Here is a 15,006-nt window from a genome sequence, read left to right on the forward strand (position 1 = left end):
TTGCATGATAGAGCTTTACCTTGTATTTTTTGATGGCACAGAAAACTGTGTTCACAGTCAGTGAATTTTGGAAGTATTCCTGAGCCCATGCAGTGATGTCCATCACAGAATCATGCCTCTTTTTAACTTCTTGCTGACTGTCCCATGTACATTTACTGCGAGGCAGTGGCTCCTGCACGCAGAAACACATATAGATACGTGATTCTGCATTTCCAGGTCTGTGGCACGCACGCGCGTCGCCGGCAAACTGCACCTGCAGCGGGAGCTAGAGCTGCACAATTCTGGCCAAAATGGGAATCATGATTTTTTTTTTTGCTTAGAATAAAAAGATCACCATTCTCTCACCATTCTCGCTACGTAAAATCTTTCACGTTATAAAAAAAAAAATTAGGCTAACTTTACGGGTTAGTTTTTTTTCATTAAAGTAATTTTTTCCCAAAAAATAGCATTTGAAAGACCGCTACGCAAATACAGTGTGACATAAAATATTGCAACAACCACCATTTTATTCTCTAGGGCAGTGGTTCTCAACCTTTCTAGTGCCATGACCCCTTGATAAAATTTCCCAAGTTGTGGGGACCCCAACTGTAAAATTAATTTTGTAGCGTGGGTTGTCAGCACCCAAGGCAAGACAAGTAATTTGCGCCCCTAACCCACGAACATTAAGCGCTCCCTGAGTCCCTTCCACCCGTACAGTATTAAAACCCCTTATGGTACATTTTAGGATGTACCACTCTTTCTGTTTGTTCTCCTTTCTTTCCCTTTTATCCCTCTCTATGCTAATTTCTTGTTTTTTTTTTTTTTTCCCCCCATCCCTCTCTCTAGCTGTTTTTTCTTGTTCTTTCTCTCCCCTTTTTCTTTGTTCCTCCCCCTCTTTTCCTCTCCCTTCCACGTATTCTCTATTTTTATTCCTTCTCTTACTCCTTGGTGGGGGAGTTGGGAGGAGTGGCAGTGCTGGGGGGAGTTCGGATCAGCCAAGTTAGGTGCTCTCGATCAAAGTCATCTGCTGATCTGAGAACTTTAGTGGGGACTTTTGATGGCAACTATAATCACAGGTAGTGTTACTCACTGGGTCTCTGACTTTGTTGTGTCTCATAGCAGTGACACCTATGCCGAAATCAGGAGATAGGGTCTCCTCCAGCCCCTCCCACTTCACATTCCTCGCTACTCAGCTGACCTCTAGTCTCTATCCCCCAGACATGCCGTGAACTGAATGGGCGGCTGCGAAGAGGCTGAGTGGGCAGCTGTGGGCTCCAGGGACAGCCCTGCTGGACAGTTGCAAAGCCTGGGAGAGCAGCGCGGGCTTCAGAAACAGCCCAGGATTCGGTGACCCCTGGCAAATCGTCATTCGACCCCCAGGTTGAGAACCACTGCTCTAGGGTCTCTACTAAAAAAATATATATATAATGTTTTGGGGTTCTAAGTAATTTTCTAGCAAAAAAAAAATGATTTTAACTTGAAACCAACAATTGTCAGAAAAAGGTTTATTGTTTAAGTGGTTAAACTTAATTCACTTACACACAAAGTCTATTCCATTGCCAAATTGTTACAATGTTTAGACTTAGTTCAACTGATAAAAAATGTTGTGATTCTTGGCAGGCTGCCCAGTTTTTTTCTTCCTTCTTTTGATGGCTGTGGCTTTAGAAGAGCAGAGAGAATTCTTTGCATAGCAAGAATCGTGTAACACTTTTATCAAGATCGCAACAGGGAAAAAATCGCAATAATGATTCTTGTCGATTAATCGTGCAGCTCTAGCGGGAGCCAAGCAGCAGGTCAGGTGCTGGTTCTGAACGTAAGTGACGACTGAGAGCTGTTTTTGACAGCTCAGTCTCTGTGCTAGGAGCATGCAGTCAGCATCCACACAGCACAGGAACATTTGCCCCCAAGTTACACATGTGCGGAGTGAGGGTGTTAAAGCCCACTCTTTTGCTGCTGCACATTTGCAGGCAGAAATAGGTTAACGAGGATTCACTTACTCAATCCTCCACTCCTCCATGCTGATAGACCAGTCCCTGCAACATCTTCTCCCCTATATTCTCTGGCTTCAATGCTTTCATAGTCAGAGACCTGTTACAAGTATGTAGCTAGTGAAGTCAGAGAAATGCCAGATCTCCTAAAACACACATTTGTTCCGGATCAGTGACTCAGAAAGTACTGTAAGCTTTGGGTCATCATGATAGCCAGGACACTAACATATCCAGAAGGAGAGCGCAGCAATGGCAGCCTCCATATTTCCCTGTACAGTCTTCACTCAGCACTGAATATCAATGTCACAGAATCTGTAGAAATGCTGGTAGTAAATGTGTATGTGGAAGATCATAATGCATAATGGTCCGATTACTTACAATACATTGCTGTGCCCTTGTAATGGTGACAGGGTCCACTTCAGTTCCAGGCCTTTTCTGGCACTTTTTTGTTTACATGTTACAATCAGTATTTTTTGCTAGAAAATTACTTAGAACCCCCAAACATTACATTTTTTTTTTTTTTTTTTTTTTTTTATGTCATCTTTTACGTTTTAAAGTTTTATTGGTTTTTCAAAAGGATAACATGAAATACCATTACATTCAGAATATCAGCTGAAAAATAGGTTCAATGTACAGAATAAGTCAATAAATTCTAGGTCAATAATGTTCACTAAGGAGAAGACAGTCTTTAGGAAGACCTTGTGCGACCTGAGAGATTTAAAGAGGCGATTATTAATCCGTCTCAGGCCTCTAAATGTCTGATGACTTTATTTACCACCTCGTCTCCTAACACCCCAGTAGGGAACTCACTGTGTCAGGAGAGGAATACCACATCTTGCTACTAGAGGCCTCGAGTCGGGCAAGGTATTAGTTATATCTTCTATTCTTCTGGTGTGGATTGTCTGAGTTATCAACCTTCAAAACCAGATATAGAGATCAATCCGGAGTTAATCCGGGTAAAATAACTAAATACAGAGAAATCAGTATATAACTAAAACAACCTCATCCAATTAGAGAGCACCGTGTATTCCTTAGAAGAAAAAAACTCTGTGGTCTTCTGGCAGAGGACCCAGAAGACCACAACAATCACGGTAGAAGTGGTGACTACTTGAGTGATCTTCCACAGTGGTCCCACAGGTATGGATTATGTATACTTCCTGTGCATTGGTCCAAGCTAGAGTTCAGCCATACCTGGAATAGCATGCCTGGAGTTCAGCCTTCATTATCAAAGTTCACAACACAAGCACTGAAATCTTACCTTTATTTTCCTGTTAGAGTAGATTTTGACAGCTGGCCAGCCCTCTAATTTAACCCCTTGCTACCGAGTGTACACATATGAAGTGGGTCATCTTCCATCAGGCCGCATACATGCGTACCTGTGTTTGTGCTGGAATCGTGCTGCACAGCGCTCTCCCGGCACAGGGTCCGGGTTCTCACCGAGAGTTCTGGGCCCCGTGATAACAATTGGGATGAGGAAAGCCCGATTCCTGAACACCTGATTGCTGTGATAGCCTCTAATTGGCTATCACAGTAATTAATGACTGTAAAGCCTGCCCCGTATGTGCTTTCTCCTCTGAATGGAGAAACATGCTAGAGATAAAAATGTAAATAAACAAAAGTCTGTGAAAAAAAGAAAAAAAAATAGAGGTGGGAGTGGTGCCGGGGTCAAAGGTCAAGGTTAGTATATTAGGTAGGACTTTTATAAAAAGCATTTTAACCACTTACCCACTGGGCACTTAAACTCCCTTCCTAACCAGGCCAATTTTCAACTTTCGGTGCTCTCATATTTTGAATGACAATTACTCAGTCATGCAACACTGTACCCATAGGAAATTTTTGTCCTTTTTTTCACACAAATAGAGCTTTCTTTTGGTGGTATTTAATCACTGCTGGGTTTTTTATTTTTTGCGCTATAGAAGAAAATTCTTTAAAAAATGCATTTATCTCTGTTATAAAATTTTGCAAAGTAGTAATTTTTCTTCAGAATTTTTGGCCAAAATTTATACTTCTACATATCTTTGATAAAAATAAAAAAAAAAGTTAGAGAGTCCACAAGCTACGGTGCCAATCTCTGAAAATTGATCACACCTGATGTACTGACGGCCTATCTCGTTTCTTGAGACCCTAACATTCGGTTCACACAGGGGCGACTTGTCAGGCGACTTAGCCGCCTGACAAGTCGCGTCCCGTTCTGTACTATGGAATCGTTCTAATAGGAGCGACTTAAGTTGCTCCGACTTAGAAAAAGGTTCCTGTGCTACTTTTAGGGCGACTTGCATTGACTTCTTTACAGAATTCGTTTTGCAAGTGGCCGCTGAAGTCGTGTGCAGGTCGCCTCACAGAGTCGGCCTGCAAGTCGTGTTGCCCCTGTGTGAACCGAGCCTTACAAGCCAGGAAAGTACAAAAACCCCCTCAAATGAAATTCCAAGGTATTTAATAAGAGGCATGGTGAGTTTTTTTAAGTTGTATTTTTTTCCCACAATTCTTTGCAAAATCAAGTTTGTTTTTTTTTTCACCAAATTGTCATATTAGCAGGTTATTACTCACACACAGCATGTGCATACCACAAATTACACCCCAAAGCACATTCTTTTACTCCTCCTGAGTACGGCGATACCACATGTGTGAGACTTTTACACAGCCTGGCCACATACAGAGGCCCAACACCAGGCGTTCTTGGAGCATAAATTACACATATAATTTCTTGACTACCTCTTACACTTTTGAAGGCCCTGGAGCACCAGGACATTGGAAACTCCCCAAAAATAACCCCATTTTGGAAAGAAAACACCCCAACGTATAATCTGAGGCAGTCTTTTGAACGTCATTTTTTTTCTACAAGTTTTTGGAAAATGTGGAAACAAAATTAAAACACTTTTTTTTTTTTTTACACAAAGTTGTCCATTTATACAATATTTCTAACACACAGCATGTACATACCAAAAATTACACCTCAAAATAGATTCTCCTACTCGTCTTGAGTATGGCGATACCACATGTGGGAGACTTTTCCACAGCCAGGCCACATAGAGAGGCCCAACATGACCATCAGGTGTTCTAGGGGCATACATTTCAAATCTAATTTGACTACCTATTACACTTTTGTGAGGCACTGTAGTGGCATGGCTGAGAACAGATGTGGCATGGATGAGCATGAATGGGGATGTATGAGCCGTGGATTGGGATGGCTGAGCGTGGTTGAGCCATAAATGTGGATGGCTGCATTTGGATGGGATGACTGAGCATAAATGAGTATGGCTGGGTATGGTTGAGTATGGATAGGGGTGGATGGATGGATGAGTATTGCGGAGAATGGATGGATGAGTATTGCTGAGTATGGATGGCTGGATGAGTATGACAGGGATGGCTGAGGATGGATGGATGGCTGGATGAGTATGACAGAGGGATGGCCGAGCATGGATGAATGGCTGGATGAGTATGACATCATGGATGAATGGCTGGATGAGGCTGCAGTGGGCACTACAGATCCAGCCCACAGCGCTGCTGCACCCGATCTCTCCCCTCTCCGCTCACACTTTACCGATTGGTGGAGAGAGGAACCGGAAATGACGCCGGTTTGTTTACAAGTGATCGCTCCGTCATTTGACGGAGCGATCACATGGTAAACAGCCGCTCTCAGCAGCCATTTACCCTGATCCGTGATGCGCCGGTCACGGATACTCTAGTGTGCGTGCCTGATTCTGGGAGGACGTCAATATACATCCTCCCAGAATTATCGAGCCACGCTGTAGCCGTCATTCGGCTATGGCACGGTTGTTGGGTGGTTAAACCACTTAGCGTGATATTAAAGTCTATTTTTTTTTTTTCATTAAAAATAACAACCGTTATACTTAACTGCTCTGTGTAATGGTTTTGCACAGAGCAGCCCAGATCCTCCTTTTCTCAGGTACCTCTTTGGTGCTCCTGGCTCCTCCCTCCTGATGAAGTACCCCTACAGCAAGCAGCTTGCTACGGGGGGAGCTGAGCCACAGCTCCCTGTGTCTATTCAGACATGAACCAAGGCCTGACCCACCCCCTTTTTTTCCCTCATTGGCTCACTGACTTTGACAGCAGCGGGAGCCAATGGCACGGCACTGCTGTCTCAGCCAATGAGGAGGGGAGTCCCAGACAGCCGTGTCTTTCGTGCAACATCACTGGCTCTAGATACACCTCAGGTAAGTATGAGGGGGGGCTGCTGCACACAAAGGGCTTTTTATCTTAATGCATTGAATGCATTAAGATTAAAAAAAAAAGCATTCTGCCTTTACAATCACTTTAAGCCTCAGGTTTTACCCCCTTTCACAACCAGGTAATTTTTTGCTATTCGCCACTGCGCTAATCTAACTGTCAATTGCGCGGCTGTGCAATGCTGTGCCCAAATGAAATGTATATCATTTGCTTCATGCACATAGAGATTTCTTTTGGTGGTATTTGATCACCACTGGGTTTTTTAAAATTTTCTTAATTATAAAAATAAAAACCAGACCGAAAATTTGGAAAAACACATTTTTTTTACTTTCTGCTATAAAATATATCCAATACATTTAAAAAAAAAATCAAATTTCTTCAAATGTAGGCCAAAATGTATTCTGCTACATCTCTTTGGTAAAAAAAATCCCAATAAGTGTATATTCATTGGTTTGCATGAAAGTTATAGCTTCTACAAACAATGGTGTATATATACTGGAATTTTATTTATTTTTTATACTAGTAATCGCAGCAGTCATTGACTTATAGTGGGACTGTGATAGTGCGACAGGCAGTATGACACTGACGCTGGGTGGGAACTGGCATCTCCAGTGACACTAATACAGTGATCTGTGCTAATAATATACACTGTCATTGTACTAATGACACTGGCTGGGAAGGGGTTAACATTTATGGGCAATCAAAGGGTTAACTGTGTGACTACCAATGTTTACTGTGTACTATTTATACAAAGCAATGTGTCAGTTTTTATTCCCTGCTTGGCAGGGTTAAAAAAAAGTCACGTCACTGCTATATGTAGAGAGCCCTGTGTTGTTTACCAACATGTGGCTCTCTTCTGTCATTTGCTCAGCCGATCCAGCCATGGATCAGTGGTTGGGACCCACTGATCGGCATGTGCTGTAGTGAATGACAGCACTGTGGGGGGGCACCCCCACCATGGGAGAGCTGGATCACGTACATATATATGATGCGGCACAGCGGTGCCGCTCTGCCTCAGTATATCTACGTTAGGCGGTCGGGAAATGGTTAAAATAGTATCAATGTCAGCGTGTTTTAGCTAAGATAAAAAAGCAAAATGTACACCATTGCTTCTGGGCAGTACTAGGGGTACAAATAACATACGACTATGTATCACTGCGATCATCAGGAACAGGAGAATTTAGTTTGGTTTGTTTTTGGTGGTAGGTTATGGTAGTAACAAGAAAAATACAACTACATTTTTCTTTTTTTTTTTTTACCAAATTTTCTAGCAACTATTTTACGTGGTCTTTTATTAAACTCTCAAGTATCTTCACAAATATAGTTAACCTAACCGACTTTGATTCCTTTTTGAAAAATAGGCACCACATCAGCCTTGCACCAATCTAATGGTATTAAAGAGTCAAAAAATTAGAACATTTTTACCAATTTCTATTCTATGTTCCCTCCCAGTCTGTCTTGGAGAGCAGCCCTCTCCCTTGGAAAATTTGCTTTTTCAACCATAGTCCAGGCATAGATGCACTTAAGGATGCCCTCCAAACACAGACACACCTTTTTTTTGTTCTTTTTTGTTATGTACACACCTGGGCTCGGTTCACACTACCGCGACTTGGGATCCGACTTGTCAGACCTCAAGTCCCCCCAAGTCGCTTGACATCAAAAATTCCATCATAGTTAATGAGAGCCATCTTAATGTACACTACTGAGGTCGCTCCGACTTAAGAAAAGTTTCCTTTACTACTTGTAGGCGACTTGTACCCATAGATTTCAATGGAAGTCGCCTCAAAGTCGGATCTCCCATCTATATTGAAGCGACTTTACAGGAAAAGAAAATAGTTTAACCAGGCAAACCCCTCCCTCCCAGAGAGCTGATTATTCTGTGATTGGCCACAGCCAAAGTCGCCTGTCCTGGAGGCAAATTTAAGTTGCGTTGTAAGTTGCTCAAAGTCGCGCTGAAGTCACCTCCATGTCACCTTGCAAAGTCGCGCTGTAAGTCGTGTTGCCCCTGTGTGAACCGAGCCTTACAGCTGCAAGACATTCTGGTCAAGAAAAGATTTAGGGGAATCCCTTATTTGCCCACCAAGAAGAGCTGAATGGACTTTCTCAGTGCCCAAGAATTACAAACATGTTTTTTAAAAAAGATACAGTTTTATTTATCCATGAATAAAATCATTCAAGACATATATTCATAAAAGTAAAAAGCATTGGTTATAGTGGCATTTCCAAAATCATTGCTATTCCGAGCTGGTGTTGCTGGGAAGGCAATATCCTTAAGTAGGGCTGAGGATATCCATGACTTTGGAAGTACTTGAATGTATACTGAGTCCTCTACTTGTTTCGTGGCGAGAACTGCTTCCTCGGGAGGAATTACATACAAATCCTCTATGGTAAAACAGTACAATATAATTTCTATATGGCAGACTGTCCTGTAAAAATTGAGGAAGGAAGGTATTGAATACTGTAGTGCTTACCCAGGCAGAGCAGGCAAACAGGCGTAGCCAAGAAGAGGGATGCCCTAAGGCACTCTGCAAGACATTCTAAATATTTTTTTTTTTTTTTTTTTTAGGAGCCTATGTTGAAAACAGACTGATGAGCCCACAAGGGATGGTGAATTATTCCAAGCTACCTAGCAAGGAGACACTGCATGGCCAGCTTGTGAGTACACTGGCAACAATGACATTCCAAACGTCGAGTTTATTGACACATCATTCATCACATCTGTCCAGCCTACTAGAGCAACACAGCAAGGAGAATGTCAAGACTGATTGAGGAATCCCTGTATATTATTGATAAGACTTTTTAATAAAAGTGCATGTAGTGAACACCACGTCTATAAATTTTTTTTATTAACATGATCAATCAGAACATATGATCTTTATTATACATATGTTATAGAATGGCACACCTGTTCAGTTTATAACATCCATATTGGACTAGAAGCAGTCCATCTGCCCTGAGAATGGTTATAAGTTGTAATACACAGCAATTGTAGTTTAATGTCTCAGCACTTTAATAGCCTGTCCGTTCCTAACTTTACCATACAGCACCTAGTGCATTGTACACTTGCAGGAAAAAATGTTTGTGAACGATTGCTGTAGAAATTGCTCCTCACCCTCATCTAATTCATAAGACAGTCATCTTTAACAAGCAACATACACTATTTCACATTGTCATATCTTTATTGAACAAATAGTTTAAAGTCAAGTTCCTTGAATGAAAATTGACCATTTTAGGATGACATTTAAAAAATAAGGTACCGTATATACTCAAATATAAGCCGAGTTTGTCAGCACATTTTTTTTGTGCTGAAAATGCCCCCCTCGATTTATACTCGAGTCTCCTTCCTCACTGTGTCCATCTGCAGCCTTACGATCTCCCGGCTGTCCTGTCAAGGTTTCTGCCTGCAGTGTGGTAATGAAGGGTAATGGTCTGGGGGAGAAAGGAAGGAATTAATTCTCTACGATCTCCCGGCGCTGTGATATGAAGTCTAGTCAGCAGCCGTGCAGTGTACCAAAGCCCCGCCTCCTCCTCGTCCGTGATAGGCTGAACACTGACTCCCTGCTGGGAAACTGAGTCAGTGTTCCGTCACGGACAAGGAGGAGGCGGGGCTTTGGTACACTGCACGGGCGCTGACTAGACTACAGCTGTTCATCTTCGGCTATTTTCGGCGGCTCCGTTGTGGTTCGTACTGCACAAGCGTTGCGCCTGTGCAGTACAGGGGGGGCATTATCCACCGGGGGACCTTATTCGGCAGGACACCGGGAGATTGTAGAGAATTAATTCCTTCCTTCCTCCCCCAGACCATTACCCTTCATTACCACACTGCAGGCAGAAACCTGGACAGAACAGCCGGGAGATCGTAAGGCTGCAGATGGACACAGGCTGCGCTGGGAGATCAGGTACATGAGGCAGGGAGCTTTCCCTGATGGCCAATTAAACCCCACCGCAGATGCCTGTAAACCCCCACAGTAAATGCAGCTTTACATAATTGAGGACCGTGAGGCTGAGGCATGCATATGGGCACAGTGAGGCTGAGGTATGCAGATGGGCACAGTGAGGCTGAGGTATGCAGATGGGCACAGTGAGGCTGCAAATGGGCATTGTTGACCCTCTTTTCCACTTACAGTAGCTGCTGCATTTCTCTCCCTCGGCTTATACTCGGGTCAATAGGTTTCTCCAGTTTTTTTTTGGTAAAATTGGGTGCCTCGGCTTATCTTCGGGTTGGCTTATATTTGAGTATATACGGTATTAGTATTCCAATCAGTAAGCTGTCACAGGTGTGTTAATGGCACCCTACCCTGATTTAAAGAGGAGGTCCAGCCCAAAAAAAAATGTAAAAGTCAGCAGTTACAAATACTGCAACTGCTGACTTTTAATATTAGGACCCTTACCTATCCAGGGAGCCTGCGATGTCGGCATCCCAGCCGATCTTCAGATCGACTCCCAGGTGCTCCCGCCGCATTCCTTGTAAGGAAACCAGGCAGTGAAGCCTTTCAACATCACTGCTGGTTCCCTACTACGCATGTGCGAAGATTGCTGCCCTTTCCAATTGGACAGGGGAAGGAGGAAGGGGCCAAACTTCTGGGAGATCGGGCCACAGCCCGTCTCCTGGAAGTGGGGAAGGGGACCTGTCATAAATGAGTCCCCCCTCCCCCTAAAAGGTGGCAAATGTGACACCGCAGGTGGGAAGGAAGCATATTGGGTGGAACTCCGCTTTAAGGAAGAAAACAAGTACACCTTGTTTGGTTACTGATAGTCTGGTTATCTCAAGAAAGATCTGCTGATATGATTCTGGCCCAGTTCCAAGGATATTACTTAGAGGATCAGGATCTTCACCTGTAAACAAAAATGTAAAAGTCAGCAGTTACAAATGCTGTAGCTGCTGACCTTTAAAAAACACTCACTCAGGTGTCGCAGGATCCAGCGCTGTCCTCACTCGACCCCGTTCTTTGCCGGTCTTCGGGTCCAGGCGCTGGCATCTTAACTGTGGGCAGTCGACTGTGACTCCTTGGGGCTTCACAGCCAGCTGCCCACTGTACATGTGTGAGCCACGCTGCGCCCCGTGAATGGTCCTGCAGTCTCCTGGGACCTGTGACGTGACTGAAGAGGGGACCGAACTTCCACTTGGATCGCCGCAGCGATCTGACCAAAAGTGGGAGTGGATACCTGTCAAAATCAGGTACCTGCTCACCACCACCAAAAAAAGACATTCCAAATATGGGGGAGGAGAAAAATCGTAACTTCCTCTTTTGGGTGAAGTTCAACTTTAAGATGCTAAAAGAATTCTGGAAATGGGTACACACAAAAACCTGGGTGTTCATTGCGCCACAAAAAGAAAAAATAAATAAAAAATATAGTGCATTCGCTACTCTCCCTTTGAGTGGGCATTCTGGAAATATCATGTGAATAGTGCAGCGTACAATGATGAAGGTGAAACAACAGAACAGGAAAGCACCGTAGAAATCCCTGAGCTTGTGAAAGCCTGTTTAATGTATCCAGTGTTAGAACACTGAACAAGAATATACATGAAAGGACTCTACAAGGGAAACCACTGCACTTCAGAAGTAAATAATCAATTCTGCAAAAGTCCACCTAGTTCCCTGATGCCCAACGCGCGGCCCTCTGCATGCAGTCCACGGGCTGTTGGGTAGAGTAGCCAAAGGCTGACAGGTGCTGGATTGCTTTCTGTGTTCCAGCACCCAGCACTGAAAGAGAGACTACTGTCTCATTGTAGGAGCATCATAGTTTTGGGCTGGTTTCCTATCCCAGAGGAAAATATCAAAGCAGTGGCCCAGAACTTCGTTAGGCCATGAATGTTTGCCCAGATTGGCCATTGTTTACTATAGAAGATTCTGGTACATACAGTATCTCACAAAAGAGTACACCCCTCACATTTTTGTAAATATTTTATTATATGTTTTCATGTGACAACACTGAAGAAATGACAATTTGATACAATGTAAAGTAGTGAGTGTACAGCTTGTATAACAGTGTAAATTTGCTGTCCCCTCAAAATAACTCAACACACAGCCATTAATGTCTAAACTGCTGGCAACAAAAGTGAGTACACCCCTAAGTGAAAATGTCCAAATTGGGCCCAATTAGCCATTTTCCCTCCCCAGTGTCATGTGACTCGTTAGTGTTACAAGGTCTCAGGTGTGATCGGGGAGCAGGTGTGTTAAATTTGGTGTTATCGCTCTCTCACTCTCTCATACTGGTCATTGGAAGTTCAACATGGTGCCTCATGGCAAAGAACTCTCTGAGGATCTGAAAAAAAGAATTGTTCCTCCAAATAAAGATGGCCTAGGCTATAAGAAGATTGCCAAGACCCTGAAACTGAGCTGCAGCATGGTGACCAAGACCATACAGCGATTTAACTGGACAGGTTCCACTCAGAACAGGCCTCGCCATGGTCAACCAAAGAAATTGAGTGCATGTGCTCAGCATCATAGCCAGAGGTTGTCTTTGGGAAATAGATGTATGAATGCTGCCAGCATTGCTGCAGAGGTTGAAGGGTTGGGGGGTCAGCCTGTCAGTGCTCAGACCATACGCCGCACACTGCATCAAATTGATCTGCATGGCTGTTGTCCCAGAAGGAAGCCACTTCTAAAGATGATGCACAAGAAAGCCTGCAAACTGTTTGCTGAAGACAAGCAGACTAAGGACATGGATTACTGGAACCATGTCCTGTGGTCTGATGAGACCAAGATAAACTTATTTGGTTCAGATGGTGTCAAGCGTGTGTCGCGGCAACCAGGTGAGGAGTACAAAGACAAGTGTGTCTTGCCTACAGTTAAGCATGGTGGTGGGAGTGTCATGCTCTGGGGCTGCATGAGTGCTGCTGGCACTGGGGAGCTACAGTTCATCGAGGGAACCATGAATGCCAACATACTGTACTGTGACATACTGAAGCAGAGCATGATCCCCTCCCTTCGGCGACTGGGCCGCAGTACAGTATTCCAACATAACGACCCCAAACACACCTCCAAGATGACCACTGCCTTACTAAAGAAGCTGAGGGTAAAGGTGATGGACTGGCCAAGCATGTTAGCAGACCTAAACCCTATTGAGCATCCGTGGGGCATCCTCAAATGTAAGGTGGAGGAGCACAAGGTCTCTAACATCCACCAGCTCCTTGATGTCATCATGGAAGAGTGGAAGAGGATTCCAGTGGCAACCTGTAAAGCTCAGGTGAACTCCATGTCCAAAGAGGGTTAAGGCAGTGCTGGAAAATAATGGTGGCCACACAAAATATTGACACTTTGGACCCAGTTTGGACATGTTCACTTAGGGGTGTACTCACTTTTGTTGCCAGCGGTTTAGACATTATTGGCTGTGTGTTGAGTTATTGTGAGGGGACAGCAAATTTACACTGTTATACAAGCTGTACACTCACTACTTTACATTGTAGCAAAGTGTAATTTCTTCAGTGTTGTCACATGAAAAGATATAATAAAATATTTACAAAAATGCGAGGGGTGTACTCATTTTTGTGAGATACTGTATGTGAGTTCTCTAGTGATGCTTAGTGTGAGTTTCACCATATATTCTGTAATTGTGAAGTTGGGGACCAGACCTCAACTCATTCGGGATGATAAGCCAAAGAGAGCTTTTCATGTGATAAATAAAACAGAAACACCAGTGAATTGAAAGTCTTTGTGAAAGAGTACAAATGTTTGTGTGTTAGTAATACAAAATATGATCTACTGACTTCATTAAAGAATGGACCATATTGTGGGAGTTCTTTGTGCCAATGACCAGGCAAGGGTATAACCAATTTCTAGCAACTGTGTATATGGGCAAAAATAAAATAGGCAACATGCTGGTTTTGAGTTGGTGACACCCGGGTCTATGAACCTGAATATGCTTTACTTTACTGCCTTGAAATATGGCCAGGCCCCTATAAAGTTGTCTACATTTGTATACTACACATTGAAAAAAAAAAAAAGGTGGCAAAATAGATGGAAGCCTTTGTCAAAGTACACTTATGAGGCAGACAGGGCCCTGCTCAGTTCGCAGAGTACATTGAGCAGACAGGTGTTGACATCGGGTCTTCAAGGCAGAGCTGTTAAGGAGTGGTGCTCTGGTAGTACCCCTATACCTTTCCTGCTCTTGGCCATGCAACATCAAAACCACCCATTATAAGAGGGAACTTAGTCCAATATTTGCGCTAGGGCCCATACATAATTAGCAATACCCTTGCACAAGGCACTGTTCTCTTCTGTAGTTTGGTGGTAACTTGTATGCTCTTGTTAATGTCATTGGCTGTAGAATCCACAGAAAGGCAAGTCTGTGTCCCTGTCATACATATGGGGGGATGCTTCTGGTTTATATGGTGACAGTCTCCTCCTTTTGCTGTCTTCTGCATATGTTGTATGGTCTCCCCAAAGACTAGATTGCTCTTCTTTTTCTCTGTTATCTAGAAAGGGATAAACCCAGCTAGATGGTGTAGGATTGGGTTTCGGATGGTATTGAGCTGGTCCTGCCCAGGCTGAACCCAAGGTATCTGCATAATAGCCCAGAGGAGGTGGCTGGGTATAACACTTTACAGCATAGGCTGCGGCCATTTTGCCTGTGGTTTCGTAAGGTGCGTAGTCCCGGGGTGGAGCAATACCTTGAGACGATAAGTACCAAGGTGGCAGTTCTTTCTGTTCTACGGAGTAGAGACGTGTGGTCTGCAGAGGGTTGTGCAAGAAAGGATTAGAATAGCAGAGAGGTGGTGGTGGTGGTGGTGGTGTTTGGCGTTCAGCAGATGAGACACACAACCTACCAAAAAAAAGAAAAAAGAATAATAATTTATCATCATATGGTCCACAAAACCAGCACAAATAACACTACTAGTTTACACACA

General features: G+C 43.6%; 2 protein-coding genes across 2 annotated transcripts in view; one reads left to right on the forward strand and one right to left on the reverse strand.

Moving 5' to 3' along the window:
- MRPL10 (mitochondrial ribosomal protein L10) overlaps positions 1–8,977 on the forward strand; it is a 53,502-nt gene extending 44,525 nt beyond the window's left edge. Inside the window, exon 5 of the mRNA XM_073608091.1 lies at positions 8,722–8,977. Coding sequence (XP_073464192.1) covers positions 8,722–8,924 — 203 coding nt within the window. The 3' untranslated portion in view covers positions 8,925–8,977. The remainder of the gene's footprint in view (positions 1–8,721) is intronic.
- TBX21 (T-box transcription factor 21) overlaps positions 8,284–15,006 on the reverse strand; it is an 89,767-nt gene continuing 83,044 nt past the window's right edge. The window contains exon 6 of the mRNA XM_073608087.1: positions 8,284–14,921. Within this exon, the coding sequence (XP_073464188.1) occupies positions 14,414–14,921 (508 nt within the window). The 3' untranslated portion in view covers positions 8,284–14,413. The remainder of the gene's footprint in view (positions 14,922–15,006) is intronic.

Source organism: Aquarana catesbeiana, linkage group LG12 (assembly GCF_042186555.1).
Source record: "Aquarana catesbeiana isolate 2022-GZ linkage group LG12, ASM4218655v1, whole genome shotgun sequence".
Classification (NCBI taxonomy): domain Eukaryota; kingdom Metazoa; phylum Chordata; class Amphibia; order Anura; family Ranidae; genus Aquarana; species Aquarana catesbeiana.